This window comes from Anabas testudineus, chromosome 7, assembly GCF_900324465.2.
Source record: "Anabas testudineus chromosome 7, fAnaTes1.2, whole genome shotgun sequence".
Classification (NCBI taxonomy): Eukaryota; Metazoa; Chordata; class Actinopteri; order Anabantiformes; family Anabantidae; genus Anabas; species Anabas testudineus.
The window spans coordinates 7,116,024-7,141,882 of NC_046616.1; the positions used below are offsets into that span (position 1 = coordinate 7,116,024).

General features: G+C 41.4%; 1 protein-coding gene across 2 annotated transcripts; it reads right to left on the minus strand.

Moving 5' to 3' along the window:
• Positions 1–491: 491 nt before the first annotated feature.
• spen (spen family transcriptional repressor) lies at positions 492–25,564 on the minus strand. 2 transcript variants are annotated; one of them, XM_026369058.1, is made up of 15 exons: positions 25,205–25,564; positions 22,354–22,674; positions 15,341–15,955; positions 13,130–13,287; positions 12,735–12,935; positions 12,501–12,652; positions 12,269–12,394; positions 12,060–12,173; positions 11,861–11,974; positions 11,655–11,755; positions 3,757–11,542; positions 3,275–3,619; positions 2,970–3,164; positions 2,673–2,831; positions 492–2,550 (listed from the first exon to the last, which is right to left on the minus strand). In XM_026369058.1, exons 1-15 carry the CDS (start codon positions 25,285–25,287, stop codon positions 2,419–2,421), a joined length of 10,602 nt encoding a protein of 3,533 aa, XP_026224843.1. In that variant the 5' UTR covers positions 25,288–25,564; the 3' UTR covers positions 492–2,418. The 2 variants fall into 2 exon arrangements, with proteins under 2 accessions (XP_026224843.1, XP_026224844.1); XM_026369059.1 differs by lacking the exons at positions 22,354–22,674; positions 25,205–25,564 and adding an exon at positions 20,494–22,346.
• Positions 25,565–25,859: the final 295 nt, after the last annotated feature.

The window sequence follows — 25,859 nt, forward strand, 5'->3', positions numbered from 1 at the left end:
AAAGGTTCCGTTTCCTATGGCGTACAATTTCCTAGAATATAGTCAAATTACAAAGATGTAGAAAAACACTAACTGTGTTATCATCCCAGGAGTCCACAGTCGTTTAAAGGTAACTCCAACATGTCACAGGATGAACTGAAATGTCTATTGACTTCTCTGGAAACAGTTAAACATTTACACATGTATCACAGTCGTGCAGTTCAGTCAGACACTGACACCTTCTGACTGATACATGGACTGCAGCTGTGACGGACTAAAGCAATGTTGGTTTACATAAAGACTTTTCACAATTTAATCCAATGCAGTTCTAAGAAAGTATTGCAAAATGTTGCAGAGGCGTAAAACCTGAAGTCTCCAGAAGCTGTAGCTCACAGATGGTAGGTTGCAGCACGTAGGTCCTTCTCTAAACCTGCCATCAACATCCTAAACAATCCTTCAACAGTTTGCATTAAAAAAAAAAAAACAAGTTTACACCCAAAAGAACACAAAAGCAAAGCGAATGACCATTTAATGATCTTCAGAAGTAAGTTAAACAACCATTTATTTTACATTTTAAAATGTCCTCATGGAGGAACAGCAAAATACACTCAAAATGAAGATTGATCAAAAGACAGTTTTCCTATTAATCACTGTTTTAAGTTGTTTTTTTTTTCTTCTTGTTTGTTTATCAAAAATTATAAGTGCCTTCAACATAACCATGAGAGTATTCAGCTTGCAGTCATAGAAATATTTACACCACAAAACTGACAAGCATGGTTTTACTTTCAGCATCGGTTTCACACACCTCATCTCCTGTCTCTTTCAGACTGCTTTGTTTTGTTGCACAAAACAAAAAATAAGGACCCTGAAGAAAGACAATTATAAAGGGGAAAAATACACGAGCACAGATTAAGGACATTAGTATTTACAGCTTGGCTCAAGGAGACATTTAAGGAAAGGGATGGAGACAGATGAACACATCCATTAGCGGCATGATGTCAAGTTCAAGTCACATTCTTTTCATTAATGATTTACTTTACCCTTTAAGATTAGAAAATAAAGCATGCTATAGCACATCTGTCATGAGAAGTCATGGCTTAAATGACCTCAGGAAGCGGCTCTTAATATGTGAAAGAGTGATTTTCAGACAGCAGGGGGTAGTAGAGGACCACATCGGTTTAAAGGAAAAGAGGAATACAAACAAAAATGCAACCCCTACATTACAATACAAAGGTTCCTTCAAAATGAGGATACAATTTCAAAATGTAAAAGCACTGTAGTAACAGATTTGTGTTGATGAACGATACAAATAAAAAACAAAAGAACAAAATAATCAAGTCTGGCAAAATACAAAGTCACATATGAAAATAGGTTTTGATCAAATTTCGTTTTAGATACAGTGTGTGTTGAGCATTTGCAAAAAAGACAATTTGGCACAGAATTTGTTTTTCTTTTTTTTTCTTTTTTGTTTTTTCGAATATCACTCCTGGATCTTATACAGATCCGTCCCACCATTCCCCTTCATGCCCCTGCCAAAAGAAAGAGAAAGAATGAAAGAAAGAACATTTGATGATCTGTCTTGTAAAATAATTCACTTGGTCTCTCCACTTTGCTTCAGTCTTTAAATATTTATACTATTTACAGTTTCACAATTGTCCACAATACCCTTAGGCTTAAGGAAACAAAAATAAACAAATTAAATATTCTTTATAAAGTCCCCTGTTGAGGCATTGAGTGTAAACTGTACAACTCTAAACGTCCCTTCATGAGTTCCTGGGGCAGGGAACACTTCGGGGAGAGCTGAGTCCGGAAATGAAGTAGAAGTTGGCTGATGGTGAAGGAACAAAAGCAGTATGATTGATCAGGCCGAAATGATCCTTGATCATTCTCCAGGCAATGATTTTTCTTTTAGCTTGCACAAGTATGTCTGATCATGAGAATAATTCCATAACATGTATCATATTATACTCAAATCTGTACAGAGTTCACAATTTTCCTTAACATAGTGCAATGACTTCTCACATCGTTTTTCTTTAAAAAAAAAAAGAAAAAAAAAGAAAATCACAATCACTTTTATGAAGGTAAAAAATATCCCATAGGAAGGTCTCAATCCATAGCTTCCTTGAATGCTATGAATTAGAAAAGGCTATCCACAACACCTCCACAAATGGCAAAAATGAAATGAATAATCAGAGATGATCATCAAAAATCCCAGTTCGGCATTCCACATCGGATCCGTAAAGGTATCATTTTTGGACTTCAACGTCATTGGGTGACTTAAGGACTCGGTGAAGTGAAGGAGAAAAGGTGAGTGCGTGCTAAATTAGATTTTTTAAAAAGTTAAACTCATAAAAATATGAGGCAATTCCAGTTTACAAAACTGAATGAGTCCAAAAAGGGCTGGTGTTGGCTTTGTTCAGGGAAAACAAATGGAGGTAATTAAACGGAGGCGATGACAATCATAAGGTGAGGGGAAATGCTGGAGATGCTGTTGAGAAGGTCCGGGGCCAGACGCGAAAGGTGGCTCTCAGAGAATTCACATGGTGGGAAAATCTGCACCACATAGGCTGGCTGTGGATCCAAAGATAAAAATAATTTGATTAGAGAGGGAACATCTTCATTGTACAGTACTTCATTATGAAACACAGGTAGAAGTTAAAAGTATGGGTAAAACAGTAAAGTTGACCACGGACCTGATTAGAGCCAGGGTTGGGCACATTGATGATTCCAGCTGCCTGTTTGGCTTGCAGGTAGGTGATGAAGCCACTTTTCAAGGCTTGGGTTTGACCGAGGACATCTTCTTGGTCACGACCACAGGGTAGAGCCAGTAGTAAACAGTAGTCATTCTCCACCTGACATAAATCTTATCATTAGAAGCATATAACACACCCCTAAAACATAGATGAATACATTATTTTTAATGATTATCAGGTTACTGAGTAGATCCCATATATTTTTAATCAAAGGTAATATAAAAACAAAACTCTCACAGTCATTCTACGTGCCACACTGTCCAACTGGGAAGCCTCGAGCCTCATCCTCTGGACAATACGAAGAAGTGCACCTCCCTCTGGGGGCGGCAGTGAGCGCTGTGCCAGTATGGTGTTGCCAGAAACAAAGTGCAACTGGACAGCAGCCTGGTCGTTCTTCAGTGCCAACAAGCCTTGCCATACAATAGGATATTTCTGTATAAAGAAAACATAAACGGGTTTTGACAACATATTTCCCCTCTTTCAAATTCTGCTGACATTGTATTTCACGTATGACAACAGTACTGGTCCATCTGTCTTCCTACCGTCAAAAGCTGCACCATGTCAATGGATCGATGTCCTGAATGTTCCAGCTTAGCATCAGGCCGCGGCTGCAGTGAACTCGATTGGGGTACTGCTGGTGGAGGTGTTGACAGGAAGGCTGGAGGGCCTTTCTGTAGTGATAAATCTGGCTTGTGAGTAAGACTCATAGGGGACGTCATAGGTGACTGATATGAGGGTGAGATTGTATCCCCTGGCATTCGGGAAATGTGAGAGAGGTCCGTAGACGAGGCATGGCGAAGATGGGAAGTCTCCGGTTTGGAATCACTTCCTCCTCCATGTGACTGAGACACTTTACTCCGGTGACTCAGCTCAGAGTCAGCAGGGACCTGATTAGGAAAAACACATACCAAATGAATATGTATAAATATTTATGATCCATTATTCGAAAATGTAATTATAAATGTTTCATCATACTACTTTCAAAATATTTGTGTAGCCACAGTAGTAAAGCATATCAAATGACCTGTGAAGATGCTATCCCTTGGTTAGCAAGGCTGTGTCCTGATGTAGGATGTCCTGGAAACTGGGATGGGAAGCCCCGCATGTCCCGGTATACTGGAAAGGTGCCAGCACCTCCTGGATGCATGAGCTGAACCCCATGAGGGTGAGGGGACACCATTACTGGACTTGATGCATGGACTCCTCTGATTCTACTTTCATTGGCAGGTGGATGTATCAACTTTCCTTCTAGTGGTTTCATAGATTCTTTTGTGGATAGTTCAAGTCCCTTCGCTGCTATAGGACTCTTTGAAGGTCCGGAAATGTTGCTTGAAGATGTTCCAGTCTCTGAGGCGCGTGACTGTCTTGCTTCAACAACACTTTGTTCTCCCAGTTGCTGGTGCATAAGGATGCGCTGGTGCATGTCTCTGTACTGGTCCATGCGTATGCTTGGGTGGAGCACTCTGTGATCACTGTGAATCATCATTACATCCGACTGGAGCTGGGGCCCCGATGGTCTACTAAGGGCCTGGTTAAAGTGTCTGGGGTCTTCTTCATTTACACTGCTGCCACTACCACTTGAAACTGACTGAGGACTTGAGTGAGATTGCAGTACCATATCTCGGATGACATTGGATTGTGGTGTATTGGAACGCTGTGGAGGCCCTGGATGGGAAGATGACAGGGAATCACCTCGCCTTCCATAGTTTATTCCAGACACTGGTGGCGTATTTATTCTGGATTCATGAGCCACTGACTGGGTGACACTGTGAGGTTGCATTATAACAGAAGACTGTTCTGAATGTGGATGATGCATACTAGAATGATATGTAGACACTGATGGAATTCCCTGACCCAGAACAACAGAAGTTCCTAAGGGAGAACTGCTTGGAGGACAGGATTTGATATAGGGTGAAGGTGAGGAAACAGCTTTCCGTGGAGACTGGGGCTCTTGCTTGAGGTGTAAAGCAGAACGATCAGTTGAGATGCCAGGGCTGGGGCTCATTCGGGTTCCAGATAGAGATGGATGGTGTGGACTCATGACTGGGCTGAGGTTAGAGTGCTGAACAGCTTTGACAATGTCCTTCTTCTTTGGTAGAGGTTCTCTCTTGCTGTGCTGCTGCTGTATCACAGCTGTGTTGTACATCAACACTTGCGGAGAACTAACTGGTTGCTGGAACATCTTTACTGTGTGATATGGAGCTTCAGATTTGTCACACACAAGACTCTCCTGCTTGGTACTGGAAATGACAGGCTGAGAATTGTAGGACTGACCAGTCAAAAGAACCCCTGTGTGCCCGTAAGGTGTAGGAGTTGGGCCTATTTTCGGGGTAGGCGAGTGGGATGATAACATGAGTGGGTCTTGTTTTATCTGAGATTTTGACACAGATTGCTGAAACTCTATATCGCCAGCACTGGCTTGAGGAATTTGACTAATCTTGGCTCTCATCCTGTGAGGTCCTTCAGTTTTCTGACCAGAATAACTTAGAACAACAACACCCTCCGATGTATTCACCCTTAGACCAGGACTGGAGCCTGTACTGTAAGTAGTGGTCTCAACAACTGAGTGCCCTCTAGTCCCATCTTCTACCATATCTAAGCCATGATAGCGGTTATTCTCATTGGAATTTGATCTAAATTTCTGCTTGGGTATAGTTAGGCCAATGTTTCTGTTGCTTAGGGATATGCGTGGTGTTTCCTCTGTATCATAAGGCATTGGAATTCGACTTATTACTGAGGTAGCAGGAGAAATTACTGTATGCTGTGTCTTTTCTCCACAGTTCTGCTGGGACTCCGTCAGTGGAGATGGTTTGTGATGTACGGGCTGTGGAAGTAAAGGTGGTCTGTCTTCAGGATGCAACTGTCTTGAACTCACTATGTGACAGGGATTTTCATTCTCTGACATTCGTGATGGATCCGACAGTGCAGATGTCACCATAGTGGTTGGGATTGAATTGCTGTTTGATGCAGACACATATTTAGGTTCCATTAGGATTTTTCTTAAAGTGCTAGAACTAGGGTCAATATCAGAGGCCTTTGTGTCAGGGGGCATTGGGGGGTTCGATGAAGGGGCTCCAAGAGCAGTTGATGCTGGTACAGAAGGTGTTACCACTGTGACGTGACATGAAGGAGCAACATAAATTCTACTTTCTTCTGATCTCTGAGGCCAGTCAGGTGAAATTGGCATTTTGGCAGGCCGCAACAGACTAAACTGGGATACAGCTTGTGGGCGAGCAGGAGCAGAGGCTAGAATAGGGGTAGATTGTTCTACTACTTGTGGATGATTTTTACAACTGGAGATGTTGCTTGTGCCTGAATGAAAGGCTGATTCTTTGGGTACAGGTTGTTCAACTTCGGGCTGTTCTGCCTCTTTGGGTGTGTCTACAGTTATAGCACTTGTAACATCACGCCTACAAGTTGCAACAGCAGTGACCACAGAAGCCGCTGCAGTTGCCCCAGCTGTAACTGTAACTGCTTTTAAATTAATGGTTTCTGGGTCTTCTGGGATTGATTCGGGTAACTTGACTGGGGAGGGCTCTGGTTGTGATACCTCTTCAGAATCCCCTTTCTTGTTAAGTGTACCTTTACGGTTTCTTGACTTCTTTGGGGTTTTTGCTCTAACTTTACTTGTTTTCTTGGGCGTTTCAAGTACAGAGGTATAGTGACCTGCCTTAGACTCTGCCACTGGCCCCTTTGGACTAGGTGTTAGAGGACTATCATCCGAGTCTGCTGCAAGAATATTATTGATCACCATATGTGTTTCAGGCTCCATAATCTCATTAGATGAGGAGGATACCAATGATTCAGGAGTAGGAACAAGAGCAGTGTAAGTAGGAGTAGCTGTGAACCCATCTGTATCTGCACATGTTTCTTCAGCTGTAATGGAATCAATAGCAGCTGCAAGTTCAGTTTCACTAGCAGGATTTGCACGCTTTTCCTCCTCAACCTCACCCTCAACTTCTGGCTCTACTGTGACAGGAGGCAATGTGGTAGGTTGCACAGAGGGCGGTTCCTTAAATGGCCGTGGAGGATGCTCTACTGTAAGTTTGGCAATATTTTCAACAGCCTGCTCTAGTTCCATCTGTCGAGCTAAAAGAGCAGCAGCTGGATCAGCAGGAAGTTCAGGTTCTGATAAAGTCTCTTCCTTTTCATTTCCAAGATCTTTTGACTCATTTGGAAGGCATACTATATTCGCTTCCTCATTTTCCTGAACTACTGTCTTATTTTTTGTAATAATAGGAGGTTCAACTGACTCAGCTTCATCGTCCTCTGAACGAAGTAAACCTTTTACGTCATCAACGCTTACACGGATCTCAAGATTTTTTAAGCTGTGCGATTTCTCTTCTGCAATGTGCCTGGTATTTCTTTTCAACCTTGGTGTTTTCATTTTAACAATTTTTTCAGGCTGTTGTGTCTTCTCAGAACAATTGATGTCCATCTTTTCACTTTCAGCAGATTTCACAACACAATCTTTTAAATCTTTTTCCTTTTTGTGCACTGGTGAGCTTGAGTTTTCTGCTCTTTCAGATAACTTCCCAAACAGTTCTGAATCAGCTTTAGGTTTAAGCTCTGACTCATCCTGACTTGCAAGATCAGCTTGTTCCGCTAGTGCTGTAGTGCCCCCAGACTGTTTGTCTAGTCTACTTCCTTTCTTGTTAACTGGAATAGATAAGGTCAGCTGTGTTTGTTGTACTTTCTGGGTGCGGGGTGAACGCCATCCCTCAGATGCTTTCACAGTCTCTACACTTGAGATCTCTTTGACCTCTATGTCATCTTCTATTATTTTCTGCTGATCCCCTTTTACTGGTGATGCATCCTCCCCACGTTTGATGCCTCTCTTAGGTGGACGTCCTCGCCTTGCATTGGTAGATGGAATTTGAACATCTTGTTGTACAGGTTCTTTATCAGCACCACGTTTGCGCATAGAACGTGATGACTCAACAACCTCTTTACTAGCTTGGTCATCTTCATGTAGAGTGGCATAAACCGACCTAACATTCCTGCGACGTGTTCTCCCATGGATCAAACTTGACTCAAGGTTTTGTTCAGAATCGGATGCATGACTTGGTGACTTGGATGTGGTTTTAGACTCAAAAGATGTTTTTGGTGCTTCTGCTCGAGGAGATGACGCCCTTTTAAGTTTCTCTTTGTCAATCCGTTCACTTTTTCTTGTTGCAGGTTTCTCAGTGGAAACATTTTGGGAAGGCTGTGACGTGCGCAACACTGATAGTGGTTTTGCCCTTTTACTCTTGGGCTGTCTGCGGTTTGGTAATGGTTTTATTTCAGTCTCTAACTCTGGCATATATGCTTCACTATCTGTCTCAATTTTCTGTGACTCCTCAAAGAGTTTTGGGTCCTGACTTTCTATTTTAGGTTCTGCGTTTATAATCTCTGATTTCTCTTCCATCTTCGGGTAGTCAGAATAAGACAATTCTGCTGTCTCTCTTTCAAGCCCACTCAGGGATCCACCAGGAGTGGGTGGCTTATCTTCCACAGGTGGAATATGTTCCACTGCCAATTTTCCATCACTAATTTTCACTTTGGGTTCATTTAACTCTACTTTTATTTCCATGTCATTTTCTGGCTCTGAAAGGGTAGCAGGAGGGGTTATGGTTAACTTAGGAACAACTGGTTTCAAGTCTTCCATAGGAAGAGAATGAGATGGGGACATCTCAACAACTGGCTCCACTTTTTCTTCTTTGACAAATGAAACCAGTTGATCCATAGATGGAGTTAAAACTTCTTTCTTTTCAGGTGACATTTCTTTAGGTGAAGAAACAAATGGCAAAACAGACAACACCAGTGGGGTACTGGCTGATTTGCAATCAACCTTCAGTAATTGCTCAGAGAGCACATTATCAGAATTCTGCACTTCATCTTCTTTAATCTCTGTCACTACCAAATCATTCTCACTATCAGGTAGGGGATGGTCCTTGTCCTTCTGTTGTTGGAGTTCCAAAAATCTACTATGGAAAAGCACTATAGGCTCCTGTGGGATATCACCACCTCCAGAATCAGGCTGTCCCTCAGTAGCGCCTGACTTAGAAAAAGGCCTTCCAATTGCGGTTTCTAAATCTTGGTCTTTGCGTTCAAGATGCTGCAAACGCCGAGAATCCTGTTCAAAAATTGAGCTATGCAGGAAGCGAGAGGCAAACAATTCCTGGCGCTCTTGGTCCTGGGGCTTAAGTTCCTCCTTTTTATCATGTAGCTTTTCTTCAGAATCAGTGCGAATCTTTTTCTTTTTCATATACCAAGAAGGAATAGGTCGAGGTGCAAGCTCTACCTTGTCCTTATCGGAACAGCTGTGGGAGGTTGGAAAGCGTGAGGGAAGAAATGACCAATTATCTTCCCTGGAGGAATACAGGGTTTTGGCTCTCTCAAGAAGTGCTTTTGTATCAGGAGTTATAGTTTTATCTAATGCAAAAGAATAAAACTTATTCTTTTCCAAGGAGCCTGAATGTTTGAGGTCTATGATTCTCTCATCGTGTTCCCTAAGGATGTAAGATAGAGAACTATTTGACTTGGGAGAGATGTGTTTGTTTTCTCCATCTTCATCATCTTCTGAATCTGACTGCACTTCCCCAGGTTCCAAATCCTGGCCAAGGCGCTTGCGGATGCTTTCCCGTTTTGCAACAGCACTGGGGAATGTCATTTCCATTTTAAGTGAGTCCGATTTGATCCTTCTTTCCCAGTGTTGCATTAACTCCTCATCACATCCAAGCAAGGTTGTCTTAAATCTAGGGAATTCAGTGTCAGAAGACTGAAAAGGTCTTGCTGTCAACCCTAAATTGTTTTTAATTGACTCAGTGTGGGAAAATTTGTCATCAGTTGGAGAGGATTTTCTTTCTTTGTTTATAACTGACACAGAAATCTGGGCTGTTTCATCTTCGTCATTTGTAGAAAAATGGCTAGTTCCTACGGAGGGTGTTACATTTTGATAAATGTCCTCGTTTAATTTCTGTGAACTTCCAAAAGTGTGCCCACTTTTTGCAGTGACTATTTCAAAGTCAAAATTCTCCAGTTTCTTTCGTTTACAGGAGAAGTCATCATTACCCATATCCTGAATTGGTTTTCCAACATCGTGCATGATATAATCCTTTTCAAAGTCCAGAGTCTCATCACTTGGTGGGTTTTCATATTTGATTAACTTATCAGGCTCGCTAAGCTTGGGCCGAAGCCATCGATTCTGTTCAATTTGTTTTGTGCAAATATTAGTCTGGTCAATGTGCACAAAGTGTTCATCCCCATCATTAGAATCCCTGCATTTTACTCTCCCTTGTTCATTTTCAGACAGTACCTGTTTTTGTTGTTCATCCAAATCAAGGCTACTGTCACCTGACATCTTTGTGAGACTGGAGCTGTTTTCACTTTTTGAGCACTCTAAATCCATTTTAAGATAGGCAGAGTCTAATTGATCTGTAGAATCTTCAGGCAGCTCCCCCAGTCGTGACTGCCGCTCCAGAGAAAGGCCTAAAGTGTTCCTCTCACCATCTCGACCATCTTGAGGACTATTAACTGAGACCACTCGGACACCTTTATCCTTGTGGTGCTCCTTTTTATGGATCCCCTTTATCAAAGGGTTCTTATCCAAATCTGTCTCTTTAGTATTGTTCCAAGGTTTATGAAGTCCAGGTCTACCAAGGTCCTCCTCACTAGATCGCTTTTGTCGATCAGTTTTTCCTGAGTCTTCAAAACGCCTTTTCCTCGCAGCTAAACGGTCAATATCAACAGAAATACCACTGTCAAATACCATTTCAGATTTTCCATGTTTTTTGGATTTGATTTTAGTTTCCTTGTCAATAATTTCCACTAAACTGTGCATATTTTTGTCTCTGGGCACCTTTCCATGCTTAGAAATATCACCTTTGGAGGGTTCTGTGCGGAATAGAGGGCTCCTCTGGTCAGCTGAGGGTGACGCCAATCTAGGACTGTCACTCCCACCCCTCTGTATTTGTTTTTCTTGTCCAGTCTGACCAATCAATTTTCCTTCTTTTTCTTTAACACGTGTTAACTGTACAACACAAGGGAGAAGGTCCAACCTTCCCTTGCTTAAGCTTTCCTTTGAAACTTTACTGGTTTTACTTCGGATGACAGATTCGGGGCTAAGATCTCTTTCGATCTCAGGTTCAGTCTCACATGCTTGGGTAATAGGTGAAGCAACTTTGAGCTTCTTGAGCCTCTGTTTCTCACTTTTGTCCTTGTCCCCTCGATCTTTACGTCCAGCCCTCTTCTCCTTTTCAACAAGACTGCTTCTTTCAACTTCAAAAACTCGATCTTTTTCAAGTTTGTCAGTTTTATTATACCGTTCAGAGCGTGACTTTTCAAGCTTTTCAAATCTAGGTGGAGAGACAGAACTGCAGCTACCACTTCTGTCAGATGATCGACAACAAATGCGGCGGTCTGAGTCACTTGGTATCCTCTCAGAGAGCGAAGGAGATGCGGTGGGGCTAGCAGGACGACGATTGGCAATGTGAGATGGGCTTTGGCTACGCTCAATGGTCCTCCTCCCATGATCACGTCCACGATCTGTTTCAAAGCGCTCCCTCTCTCTTTCACGTTCCCGTTGCAAATAGCTGTATTTGCGAATGTCTTGCTCATAAGGATCTGCTCTGTATTCCCGATATTCCCGCGGGTCTTCAAAGTATTGTGGATCATAGTAATCTCCCTGATATGGGTCCCATTCAGTGTAGAACTCTCGACTTCTAGCAGAGTACTTGCGACGTGGATCTTCACTATATGCTCCTGGTGTTCGCACATTTTCATAATATTGTCTTTCTGCTTGAAATTCATACTGAGTTCGTCGATCGTCCCTGCCAAGAAAATAAATCCAAATGAGCAAGGTATCCTTTCATCTTACTTTGGAATCAATCATTTAGTATTAACAATAGAAAGTACTGAGATGATTTATTTCAATCCACAAACCTTCTTTCAGAGAGAATGTCATAAAAGTCTCTAATATCCTGGCCAGACGCCTGCATTGAACGATAGAAAGCCATCTGACTTTCCTGATTTGCAAAATCCACCTAAAAGAAAAAAAGCACGGTAAATTACCATTTTTACAGCCTTTTGGGGTTTGAGAATACTTGAGATTACAGAACACAATTTTAGAGCAAAACTGTTTCACTTGCCTTGATTTTACTGCCCCCTATCTTCCACCCCTTTGTGTCTTTAACAGCAGCTTGTGCATATTCAATGTTGTTATACAGGATAAGGGCCATTCCTTTCATTCTGTCAAATACAACCTGCGGAAGACAGAGAAAAATGGAGTCCCAATGTGCCAGGAAATAAACAATGGGCAACCATAAGGGAGAAAATAAACAGACTTACCTTGACAACATGTCCATAGCGGCAGAAATGACGAGTAAGAAACTGCTCAGTTGTATTTGATGCTAATCCATCCAACCAAACACATGTCGTAGGCATACTCTTTCCAAAGCCCAGCTTAAAAACAGAAGGATAAATACCGCAGTTATTTTACAGCTTAATTTATCATGCCAAGTATCGTAGTGAAAGACGAGATGTAAAATTAAATTAACCTTTAGTCTATTGTTACCAAGGTACTCCCCATCCATCTTCTTTATTGCCTTGCAGACACTGGCAATGTCGCAGTATTGTAGAAAGGCATACTGTGGAGCTCCATTCACCTTCTTAATGTCAATATCCTTTTGGGATAGCGAAAACAAAAATAAAATGTCACTAAATATGGTCATTTCAAACTGCACTGTGCATATTTCTTGATTTCTCAGCAACTTCACAAGATTAACTTACAACTATTTCTCCAAAACGTTGAAAGATGTTAAGCAGATCATGGTAAGTGGTGGTCTTCTCCAGATTTCCAATGAATAAAGTCCGGGTGGCCTTTGGATGAAACTCGTCTATCCTCTCATCCAAGGGCCGAAACTCGTTCTCACTTTCTGTTTCTGAAAATTTTTATTTTTTAAACTTCTGCGTTTTGCCAATAATCAAGTTTCTTCTGCAAAACAGTTGTAGATCAGAACTTACCGGGGCCATTCCAGGCTGTGACATCAATTTGCATGCCAAAAAACAGCTTCCCCTTTGATGCTCCAAGTGCTTTTTCTTGGTCCTCTTGCTGTCGAAAAAACACAAGCCCATAGCGCTCCTCTGATGCACCATGTATTTGTACAGACGTGACCTTTCCGTGTTTCTTAAACTCATGGAACAAACCATCCTTTAGGCTTGTATCTGTAGTGCAAAGATCAAATGTTTTTTTAATTAGGTGTGCAAAATTTGTACATTTTATTCAAAAATATGCTATTTGTATTAATCAATTAAGAAAATCCATTAATATTTGTGGGATATACATAAATACAAAACACTATTTCTGCATAACAAAAGCTCTGTGTCCTTGCATGCAATAGAAGTGTCTTATAACTAACCTGTAGATCGCACAGGAAGGTTTTGGACCTTGATGCCAAAGCTTTTACGCGGTTCATCCTTATCAAGGGAGGATAAAGGAAGTGCTGTGGGTGCAGGAACAGCAGCAGACTGCACAGAACGTGCCGGGGAGTCATCGCTTGAACTACTGCTAGAATCACTGAGACAAAAGAGGAACAGAGTATAGTCATTCGAATTTTTGTTATGTCATTACGATCACATATTGATTTGATTATTTTAAGAAACTGAAAGTACTGAACAGCTGAAACTGGTTTGTTTATTTGCAGTGCAACACTGCACAGCCAATGTCAAAGATTGCAGTTAAAACGGGGATTTTTATAAACAATGACTCAAAACAGTGATCAAATATAAGTGCGTCCAAACTGCAGGAAACCGAGAAGGATCCGTATATGTCCTGTGTTGAGCACGAGCTTTATGCACATCATTAGATTTAATATGTATAGCGATGCATTAGAATAATTGTGTATTTCTACTATGTCTCTCTCCCCCTAATTCATATTCATGGATGGATCTGTCAGCTTCAAATTCATGGCTGCCTCATGCACCTTTTTTCTCAAACCTTTCCCATGCCTGTCTCAGCTTTCTAGGCCCTCTGCTGTTTGTTTCCTTCTCACTTTCTCCTCCCGTGCTCAGACACTCCCGGAAGTGCTGCTGACGGAGCCTGGCCTGTGGGAGTGGGCAGGCAGCCAGCACTGGCCAGAAATTTCCAGTTCCAACTGGATCTCACGGAGGGGGGGCAGCCACTACCCGTACACAGAGGTAGGCAGTGAGAAAAATATACCAGCCGTCTCCTGAAATTCCCCCTATAGCACTACCTCGTCAAACCACACGTGTCGCTACGTGCCGGTCAAAGCTGCGTGCAAAGGTGGTGCAGTTAAAGGAAAAATAAACAATTGGACAAGGGTGAGGTGGCGCAAATGCCACGAACAGCCATGTTTGTGTTTTTAAACCTGCACACCTCACTTTGCATTTCATCATGATAACATTTTGTTATTTAGGTATTTAGGTATACATTCACCCAAACTAGTGACGTAATAGAAAGAAATCAATTTACAAAAGCAACAATGCACAAAAACAGCATGTCTGTTTCAAAACAGAGCTCAGACCAGACTGACAGACATAAATACACATTTGGTTGTAATAGAAGAATTAAAATTACACTCGCAGTGAAAACATCTTAGCTGCATATTCCCAAGTCAACTATTAACATGTTAACATCTGTTGTACTTAACCTAACCTTTGGTAGAATCACTTAAGTTGTGTGACACCTTACTGTTTACCTATAACTGAGTATATGAAATTTTCTTATATTTCTGAACAAAAAAATATAAAATAAATCCATTCAGAACAAAACATCAGCAACAGTTACATGCATGAAAAACGACTCAACCAATGACCGTGTGAAAGACATTTGCCATCTGAATTCATGTGAAACGAATTCACGATTATACAAAAAACGTGTTATTGTCAACATTAGCTGCTAGAAATCCACATAATGGGGAACATGATGCGTCTTTACAATGACTTTATTAACATGCAGATACTTGCATGCAATTTATGTCAAATGCAGGGTGGAGCAAGAAGTCATGTTCAAATGTTGGAAACTGAAAAAGCAAGCCTGTCGTTGCAGCTGTTACGTTGAGAGTGACCTTGTGCAATATTGTTGGAAATGCTGTTTCTTTACGTTAACTTTGACTACTTCCACAAAGGAGAGGTTGTGATGATTAACTATCTGCAGCCTTGCAATATGTGCCTTAAATCCTTGGTATCCCTGGTACCTTAAATAAAGTATTCCTTTAAATGTTTTGATCATACTTGAATGAAAATGACACTGTATCTGCCGAAGAAACACATAATGGAGTTATGATGTCTTGAAACAGTTATTTATAAACCACGGCTTCTGCATTTAGGGATGTTGAGCAACACGGTATTCTTAATGGGAGTCCCCTTTTAAACAGTGACAAATATGAAATGCACACAAGTCTTACCTTGTTGGTAATATTGGTGTTTTGACTTAAAATCACACACATATATAGACGACATTGCATTATGCTTATGAAGACAGATTATGTTTCTGTACAGGAATCAAGCAGCAGTTATTTGCAGACTGCTCAGCCTACTCTGTCCAGCTCTTGTTTAAGACTGGAATGCACAAAGGTAAACAACAGTCATGCAAGATTAGCTTCACTCACCTGCCACTCGTACTGCTGCTGGTACTGCTGACTGAGTCTGAACTGGAAGAGCGGCTGCGAGAGCCTGACCCACTGTGGGAACGTGCAGGACGGGACGCTTGGCTTGCCAGTCTCTGAGGAGAGGGATTTCGTGAGTGCGTTGAGTGCGGAGACCGGCTACGACTGTGGCGGTAAGACCTCTCCCCACGTCGACCCCTGTCCTCCCGGTAAAGGTCCCTGTGAACCACGCTGGCCAAAGTAAAGGGCTCCCTGGTACGAGACTCATAACGAGGCTCTGGTGTCTCAAAGCGACAAGGGCTCCTGCTGTGAGAGCGGTAGAAACCAACCCCGCCGGATGTAGATCCCCCGCTTCCTCCCGTTGTGGCCCCCGCTGATCCACTTGTTCCCGTGTTGCCAGCAACAGCGTTAACGATAGTTCCACCAACTCCTGATGACACTGTTGTACCGCTTCCACTTGAGCTACCAGACCCACTCCCAGCTGTGCTTAGAGTCCTCTCTCTTGCGTCACGATAATAGTCTGTCTCATAGTGCCGCTGGCGGTCGAAACTGCTACCAGGACGCTCGTGATGTCCGTAGGCACTGTGATCATACGCCCGCTCCCGGCTCTCAGCAGTCCTAACAAACAGGAAGACAGAACAACATCGCATTTCAGTTACATTTAAAATGTTTAAGAAAGCTGCAAGTAGACAGAAGTTATAACATGTCTCTGGTGGGTTTATCTTAATTAAACACATGGGAAGACGCACTAAAGTGTTTCAAGAAAGATGGTTTTTAATAATAAAAAAGAAGAATTCATTATGAGTGTTCAAACAGAGCTAAAAGTGGTTTTAAATGATGGAGACAAAAGGTTTCATGTTTTTCCTCAGCCTTGTGAAATATATCTGATCTTGTTGTCACTATAGCAAAACACCAGCAATGTTGATGGGTATCTATCATGCATATCAATTCTGAGTTATTAACACAAGCTTCGAGCTTTTCTTTGAATGCAGCTTTGTTTTCATTCACTAGTTCCGAGTTGAAAAGCATCAATGAAGTATATTCTTAGTATATTTTATGCATTATATTGGAAATACAGTCAACATGGATCGCTTAGTGGATTTTGTTTTAGCAAAAGCCATGCATTTAGTGTTTAATAGGACAGAAACCTGCAGCTTTCTGCAGGATCTAACAGATTTACAGAAAGATTTAAAAGGAATTAAACGAGAGAGACAAAAGCCATTCTTTGCTAGGTTTTTCATTCATCTGAGAAGCTTTGGTGAAGGTCACTTATGACAAGCCTTTTGTTTACAACGTTACACAATTTGACACGACTTGATTCTCCTGCAAAAAAGGGTCTTCAAAGCATCTTTGATGAAGACGCTCATTAGAAACAGAGCATATAGGAACATTCTGTTCAGACCTGAACACACTGCTCCTGAATAAAGCAATCAGAATTTAATTTGGTAATACGACTGCTGTGTCATTACCACAGTCATATTACCAAACTCCCTGTAATGAGCAGGACAGGACAGCAATTACCACCGTTTGAATTCAGATCAAATTATAATGAGCAAATTAGCCATGATGTTCCAACACAGGGCGGAATATAGTTTTATATAACAGCAGTTGCAAACCTTCACTATCTTCATAATTAAAATAAGAGATTGTGTTTAATTCTTGTCTAAAGGTTAATTGCAAACAAGCCTGAAATGTCAAAATAGTAAAAACCTTTGCAGCACTAATGTGAAATTTAGATATGTGAATGAATTACTTGTGTATGACTGAGTTCACATACATTTGGGAATATATGTACAAATATATGTGGCTGCTATATACGTAGTGTCTTGGATGTAGGTCAGGTTTCATTGGGGGCAATCCAGTTCAAGAATGAAAACGATTTAAAAGATGTTGCAGATTTTATAAAAACATATAATCATAGATATCCAGGCTTGCTACACCCTAGATGCAATTTAGTGTTCAAACCTGGAATAATCTAAGATGAAAAAAAAAAAAAAGAACCAATCTGCCTGATGTCCTATTAGACAAGTGCCCTTTTCTATTTGCCACAGACTTGGTTTCACAGTGAGCATATAACATACCAGGAAGATAAATTCCTGGTATGTTTTCAGGCCCTCACTACCTCTTTTTTGGAAATGTCCAGCATCTACTCTGCACCTAACAAAAGCAGGCACAAGCTGTATTAAAGGAAGACCAAGATTTAATGAGTTTCTTCTGTTTTCTAGTTATTTGTGTGTCTCCTTTCAGACTGATGTCATAATAAAATCCATGTAAAATAATCCCACCTTATTCCTTTGGACACGATTCACGTGTTTCCCTTGCTGATAACTGACAGAGGCGTCTAAGTCTTTTGGATCTGTGACGGATTTGGGTGATCAGAGATGTTTCGATTACTTCTATGTCCATACAAAATTTTAATTGCTTGGCTTCCCTGCTTCGTCTATGCTAACAGAGATCAGTGAGTACAAATCTAAGGCATTTGCAATAAACACTTCTGAAACTGTTTATCTAATTAAAGAGAATCTGGCAGCAGCCTTTGGTTAGTATTTTCTGAATAGTGGTACAAATGAGGGCATGATGCATTTGTTGAGAATCTCCAGCAAATGTTTGTAATTAGTTCCTTCTGCAGCACACTGAACCTTTTATGAGATCCCTTTCATAATGTTCTAGTTTTATGATTTTGTAACTTTCTTGTGTAGAGTGCTGTGCTCCCACTAGACATTATCCATTAGTAGTTGGAGACTTGTCAACTGCTTGTCAACAAAATTAGTTAATCAATTAAGATACCTGAATTCCAGACTGAGCTTTAGAAACCAACATAGGGTGGTGCTAAGAGGAGGCTGCTCCCATTTATCTGAAGACGACACAAGCGTCTTCCTCTGCAGCACTGATGCTCTGTGATTTCCTGAAACGCGATTTGCTAAATGACCCATAAGATGAGAGTCTTTGAATGCCCAACCCGACCTTTACACCTAACAAAATATGTGTTACACTTATATTTTAGTCCATGCTTGAGAATATTTCCCATACAAATAATCCTCTGTACCAAATAATAATAATAATAAACCTTATAAGAATTTCCCAAAAAGGCATTTTAATTTTATCCCTTACAAGGATACAGAATTACAAAATTATAACTTCTATCGAAGAAAACATTCTGATCTTCACTAAAATCCACAATTACTGACTGGATTTATGGGTTCAACTGTTACTCATTGTGCAATTACACTGTGCTATCATCACTGTTAAACATTTCGCATAAATACAACCTGTAGATACTAACATTATTTTAGATCATCAGTTGAAGTATTTCATGTTAAGACCACATAGGATGCACATACTTTCCTAGATGTGGAGGATAAATCAACTAGCAGTATGTCTGTATTTCACTGCACTTTACATAAAAGGTACAGCAGGTCAGGGACAAATTCAGTTTTAGCCTTTTTTTTTTTTATTTAATCATGTGTGTGCAGGACTCATGAATAACATCTATGGTATAACAATGTCTGCTGTGAAATTGATGGATTACCTTGACCCCTTGATGCTCTCGAAAATGCTAATTTGGTGGTGCAGGCTCACTGCTCAATAGATAGCCTTCAATTTCACTTTACACAAAACAGGTTCTACATTATTCATGGAGTGTAAAAATAATTCAGTTAGACTTTTTTTTTTTTTTTGCAGAATTTCCATCAGTGTGTGATTATTCTCTTGCTCTGGTGCATGCTAAGCACATCAACCGTTTTGAGATTACGTGAACTGCATAATTATAAGGATGCATTCCAGCAGCAGTCTTGCATGGAGGCAAAGTCATCTGGGAGCAATAAACGTGTATCAAGTTGATTCAGAATTTCAAAAAGCATTATAAGCAGTCTATTGTTAAATATGCTAAGGTTAACTGTGCAGCACTCTGCTGTGCTTTCAGATTTAAACTAACTACGAAGCTAGATTTGGGCAACATAAACTCAATCTTCTATCGCAGCGTATGTCATTTTAGATATTATAGATATATTATAAATATTAACAGGCTGTGGCACAGTACTAAACTCAATCAAAAACATTGTAATGTGAATTTATCACATTTATGTATAAACTCAGTCTGGTTCTTTACCCTGCTGACTGCAACAGTCTGAGACAACCTGACACTGAAGAGAAAGCCACACCAGTTAAATGGTTTTAAAACAAAAATCTGACAATTGACAGATTTCCATCATTTCTTGGTGAAAGAATGATACATACATATCTCCCTACATATACCTACTGTCCTCTTCTATGGTGAACCATTTCACAAAATGCTACAAAAATAATATTAAATAAGTTTAATTAATTAAATTTTTCCTCACAATTGCATTCTGTAATTCTATTGACATTCTAGGTCCTCGAATAAAAAAAAGAAAGCTGAGGGAATTTTAGAAATACCAAACTGAAACTAGTGATTATTTTCATTATTAACATATATTCAAATTATTTTTTTTAATTAACAGATAATCGAGTACCAAATTTTTTTTCCTGTTTTTCTGGGACCCTATTTTTTGTCTAACAGTTCAGAAAAATGCTTGAGATTTATTTTATTATTATCCAAGTCCGTCTCATTAGCGTTTAATAAGCACCAAGTTAAATAGGCATTACTAATTCACAATATCTTCTCTCTTATTTTTCCTTTTTTTTGAATCTTTTGTTCTTGTTGTTGTTAACAGCAGTATTATAGTAATAGTAGTAGCATTATACGTGTTTTTGGCTTTTAATAGTCTTTTAGTGCATTCTCTAGAGCAAACCATCCCCCGCTTTTCACTGCACATATTGTAAATATGAGTATGTGACAAGTCTCTCAATCTTTTGCATGTTTGTTTCTTTCCACGGCACAATCCTGGTGTTAAATGCTAAAAGGGAAATATTTTACTTTCATCACTCAACAGCTGCAAATAAGGATAAATTCATAATAAGGAGAGAAGGAATAGGAGCAGAAAAGTGGGGTCGGGTGAAAGGAAGAGAAAGGAAAACAATACAAGGTAAGGTGCAGATTTCTGCATTTAGACACAGGCAGTAATAATAGTCTAAGTACCAGCTACTTCGGTTAGTGGGGAAAATGGAGAGAGACAGGGGTTCAAACTAGGGGGTTAGAGAGGACAGCTAAAATACACAGGGCAGGACATACCAACCTTTTGAGAGAGTGGTAACTTGACCTATTATTCCAAATACAATCTAGGGAGATAGAACTTTGTGAGCAGAAAAAATGAGCAAAAATGTTGAGTGGAGGGAAAAAAACTGAAGTAAGATTGTTCACATTAGAAAATGTAATCCACGTCTTCAGGGCGGGAGACTTCGTGTGCATAGATGAGCTGGAGTCTGTCGGTTTGGATTAAAATGATGAAAACAAACTTGCATGAATCCAGGTTTGGACGTTTTGTATGCTGGAAAATGTCAATTTGAGTCTATATATCCATCCAGAAATGCTAGAGGGAAAAATTAAATGTTGCACTTCAGTCCTGTAAAAAAATACATGATATCCAGGAGCCTGTTTTGCACTGTTGATTCCCCACAGCAACGATGGAAGCGATGTAAAAACAAAGTCTTGCATCTTTATATGTGAAGTCCAGCGCATTCCACTTTGTTCGCACTGTGCACAGCAGTAAAGTAGCCAAACTCCTTTGGTAGAGGGAGGGAAATGACACAACCATAACAGAATAGCAACAAAGAAGATGTCTCTTAGTGATAATCCAGACGCTTGTGTAGCAGCGCTGTATTCATTCCCAGGTCAGAGAACGTTCAGTTTGAAATTCATTGATGCTAATTGTCCTTTGTTTATCCTTTACAAGCAGAAGACTTGCAGACTCTTTGGCAGTGAAAACCTGACATGAGTTCATGGGAAATGCAGTTCAGGGGTGCAACAGTTTGTTGAATCTCTATGCGATTGTATCCAAGGTTTAGTTATAGTTCCACATTGAAGAGAGAAGAAGTAATCCACAGACACGAGATACATCTCCAACAGGAAGGATGGCACAGCTTTCCAGTCACAGTTTCCAGCATGCTTCTTTGAATTGTACAATCCAAACATTGTCCATGTTGGTCCTCAGTGAACCTCTGAGTCTCACTTGTTGAAAAATAAAAAAATAATCTCCACAAAAATATGGCAGGAAAAAAAATGAGAGAGTCATTTGCTCACGTTTTGTTGTCTCTACTGACTTGCTTCACCAGTAGAGGTCTCCCAGCACTCAATTTGTAATGCCCTGATCTCAGATATAATCCCAAATAAAACAACAAAGAAAAAACAAAGAACCAAGAAAGCAACCCATACCTGTAGCATGATAGAGTATCCTTTAGGTGCCTGGTCAGTGTTAATCCAACAATGGGGAACAAATATCCTGTGATGGTTATCCACATGACTCCAGCCCACGCGAGAGGTGTACACAATTTGAAATTAGACTAATCCAAACAACGGTGTCTTATACATATGTGTGCTCTTGGTTGTTTTGTTACATGAGGGAAAAAAAGGTGACATTAATCCACCGAGCAGGGCACGTAACTCCAGATTAGGGGAATCCCAGGGATGACCGCTGGACCACTCTCTCTTTTTCTCTCTCTCTCTCTCCCACTCCCTCTTTTTCTCTCTCTCCCACTCTCTCTATTTTCTCTCTCTCCAGCAATCTCCAATAATCCTGGGAAATTTTACGATATCCAATCTGTGCCCCGTGTTTTCCGCAAATGATATATCCACCTCACAGAGATGTTTAAGCTCACAAGATAATCCCCAACAGCCATTTAAACTAGTGACTATTCATTTAAGCTACAGATACGTTTGTGTACAAGAGCGCTTTCAATTAAAGCATATGCCGGTGATTACCTGCACGTATGAATCCAGCAGCGGAGCCCTATAAGATTAAAATCTAGAGCATGAACTCTCTTTCTCCTCTTTAACCCCCAAATAAGTAAATGAATAGATGATGGAAAGATGCTTGGAGGTAAAGTGTTTACCAGATATCACGGTCCCCACTGCCTTCAGAGAAACTTTGTCCACTTACCCGTCTAGTCTGCGTTCATAGCGTCCATCTCTGCTGTGGAGAGACGTGGGGGGCCCATACACGACCCCCCCTGCTGCCCTTGTGAACCCTGATACATCCCGGCCACGAGAGCCTAAGGACAGACTATCATCCAGCCCTCTTGCAGCACTAGGAATTGTGCCTGGTTCATTATAATCAGTGCGCAGGTCTCTGTCCCCCATCTTGTTGATAGCATTATGAGCCTTCTGAGCACTTTTAATGTCCACAAAATCCACAAAGGCAGCAACTCCACCTTCTGAACCCCGCTTGGGCAACACCTTGACACTCTCCACACGTCCATATCTAGAGAGAATACAGAGGAAAAACAAGGTGATGACTGGGTTTTAAACTGCAACACTGCTGCATCTGAATGTATTCGTTTGCAAACGGGGTTTTTATTTTTTTGATTTTAATTATGCAAAATCAGGACATTGCATGAGGCTGAATTCAGTTAACTCAGTGTTTGTGTGTGTGAGGAGGGGTGGGGTGGTAAAGGTGGGCTGCCACTCCAGTTTTCTTCTCTGTGGTGCTTTCTTACAAGGCAACAGTAACCCAGCAACTGGACTTGAAACCTGGGCACGTTGCACGTTAATAAATGCATACATTTTCCTACATTAGCATGTTTTCTAGGAGGAGGGTGCTCGGCTCCGTTTGTTGCTACTGCAAAGAGCACAGGTGAGGTCTAGTTAGTATTTAGACATTTCCTCTCATCCAAAAGCAACATGAATGAATATGTTTCTCTTTCACTAGCAGCAGCTCACTCCTGGTGCAGTTTTCTTATCACTTTTTGTTTGTTTGTTTTTTTAATGTGGCATCATTTACTATTTTGTAATCTCCTGAATTACAACTGATCAAAATATAATTAGGTTGTTTAATACACAATACATATTAGGTTTTCTTAATATACCCGATTGAAAATAAATAAAGAAGCTCCAGTATCAGTGTAGGACTACAGAGCTTTCTATAAAATGCGTTGAGTTTCCTCTCGGAGACTCTTCGGGTGTGTTTTCTCTGTCCGACAGAGACGGCAGGGTACCCATAAATTTATTGGCATGCCAGTTCCCAACATTGAGCTGCCTCCGACGCCATTTTAGAAAAGCTGTTCACACTGCTTACTCATTCTGCCGCCCCCCATCTTCATTGACTTCTATCACACATCGAGCTGTCATGCACCTGCATACTGTGACTACCTCTGGGTTAGAGCTGGAGCTGAGCAGCAGGCTAAAAGGCACTGGCCGACACACTTCACCATCCCCCAAACACAACGTTACGCACATCACGGCACAGCACGGACTAATGTAAATAAAATTGCATTATTATTGCGATTTCTGCAAGGCTGCATGAATCAGACATGAATCGTGTTTGTAGTTGCACCACTGCATCCGTCTCCCGTGGATAATAAGATCCAAAGAGCGCAAAACGCCACATTAATTGTCACTGGTTTCTATATTTCACATAGTCGTATGTTGGGGGGTTTGCTGGGGAACAAACGCGCCTTTGGTTACAGTTAAACAGACATGTATGATTTATGTTGGTAATTAAGCAGCTTTCGTCCGATATGGCGACGCCTACACTGTAGAAAAAACGCAACGTTGCTCATATATATGTACTGGAAGCTGTTTTTCAGCCGTCAGCTCTCCAGCACATATGCACGGAGAGGCGGGCTGCTATTTCCTTGACAGTCCGGAGCGCGCAGAGCCGTGGTAGACACACAAAAAGTCATATTTACATTTTCTTTCTCCGTCCACGCAAGACAACAAAGAGCTAAAAGCCCCTAAACTGGTGCATGGGTCTGGTCTGGTCTGCTCCAACAGCCCAAACAAAAGGCACAGATGGAGCTCAGTTTTTAATATCGTAATTAAAATATCGATATGTTGCATTATTCCCCTTAAATCAGATCACGCTGCAGGCTGTGCGAGTCAGCAGCTGCTGCTGCTGCTGCGGTGCTGGTGCTGGGGGGGGGACAACGAGGTTCCAATGAACCATTTTCTGTGTCCATACGCGCACAGAGTAAACACCAGGAGCAGTGTTACAATGCTGCATATCAGTGAACACACACAGAACCCGGTTCAATCACAGCAACAATGTTGCAGCGTGGACGGCGGCGTGATGTCGCGTCACCTTCGAGGTTTCACCGACCTGCGTTAGATTTTGGATGAAACCTGTCGCCAGCTGCGGTTGCACTCTTATTATCCACAGATATGCTAATGAACCCTACACCGTGCACACGTTTGCTTGGAGGTAGCGACCTGAGAATCGCGCAGAGCCAAGTGAAACACAGGATCCCGTTTTGCTCGGGCACCACTAACACACACGCCGATACGCTTTCATGCCGGAGATGCACAAAGCTGAGAGCACGGCTGGCTCAGCGCTGGCAGCTCGGCTGAAGTTTGTTTACACTGCCTGTGAGATATCAGCGTCCTGGCTTTGGAGAAAACGTGTTTCTATACGTTTCCCCCCTCCACCCCCGAAGTGGAAATGGCTGCGTAAAAGTCAAATGGTCACCTGGTGGGAATGCACAGCCACACATGAAAAGCCAGGTAAAGTTATCTCCCAGCTCACAAGTATGAACCATATGTTTCACTGCACAAGTGGCTCAAACGTTGTTCTATCTCTTTATTCTTTTATAAATCAGCTCAAATGCGGTGTTGTTGCTTGTGAGGAGCTGACAGCACAGTTGCCAAATGGGACTTTGCTTCAGGGGAACCTCCTGCTTCATCCCGACTTCACTAAAAATGTGACACAACAGAGAGATGCTAGCCGTGCACTCGTCGTTACAATATAAAACACACACACACACACACACACACCGCTCATTAGTGTTGCTACTCACCGCTTGAAGTGCTCAATTATTTTCTCTTCTCGTACATTTTCGGGTAAATTTCCCACCCATAAATGTCTGGTTTCCCGGACCATACTGTGTGCTCCTGCTCCCCGATCATACAGATGAGTTTACTATGTCAGTTTGTTCCCGTGCAAAATAGAAAAGCTTTGCAAAATAAACGCCGTACGAGAGGAAAAAACACTCGGCGCAAATCATTGATGAGTCGTTGTGACCCTATGTAAACCATTAGGTTGGATCCCCGCACGCTGTTTGATACTCTTCACTGTTAAAAGCGCGATCTTGCGCCTCCTCACGAACGCGCTCTCGACTGTTCCCGTGACTAGGCGCGTCCCTGACACCACGCGACCTTTGGGTGTCGAAAGAAAGCATGCAGCTTCCTAAAAAGATGCAGCAAGTTCGCTGGTAATGAGAGGCACACCGCGCAGGCGTGGCTTTGTGTGTGAACTTCTTTTTTCTCCCCGATGAGATAGTGTTCCGGCCGTGCGCATGCGTGAGAAAACCCCTGGTTGAATGCTGGTGCTTTGACATGTGAGAAGCTTTGACTCACAGGAGGATCCCATCAGATGGGTTTGTGAGGTGAGGACCTTTGCACACAGCAAAACCAACAGAACCCGGGTTAACTTTTATTATTATTAATAATAAT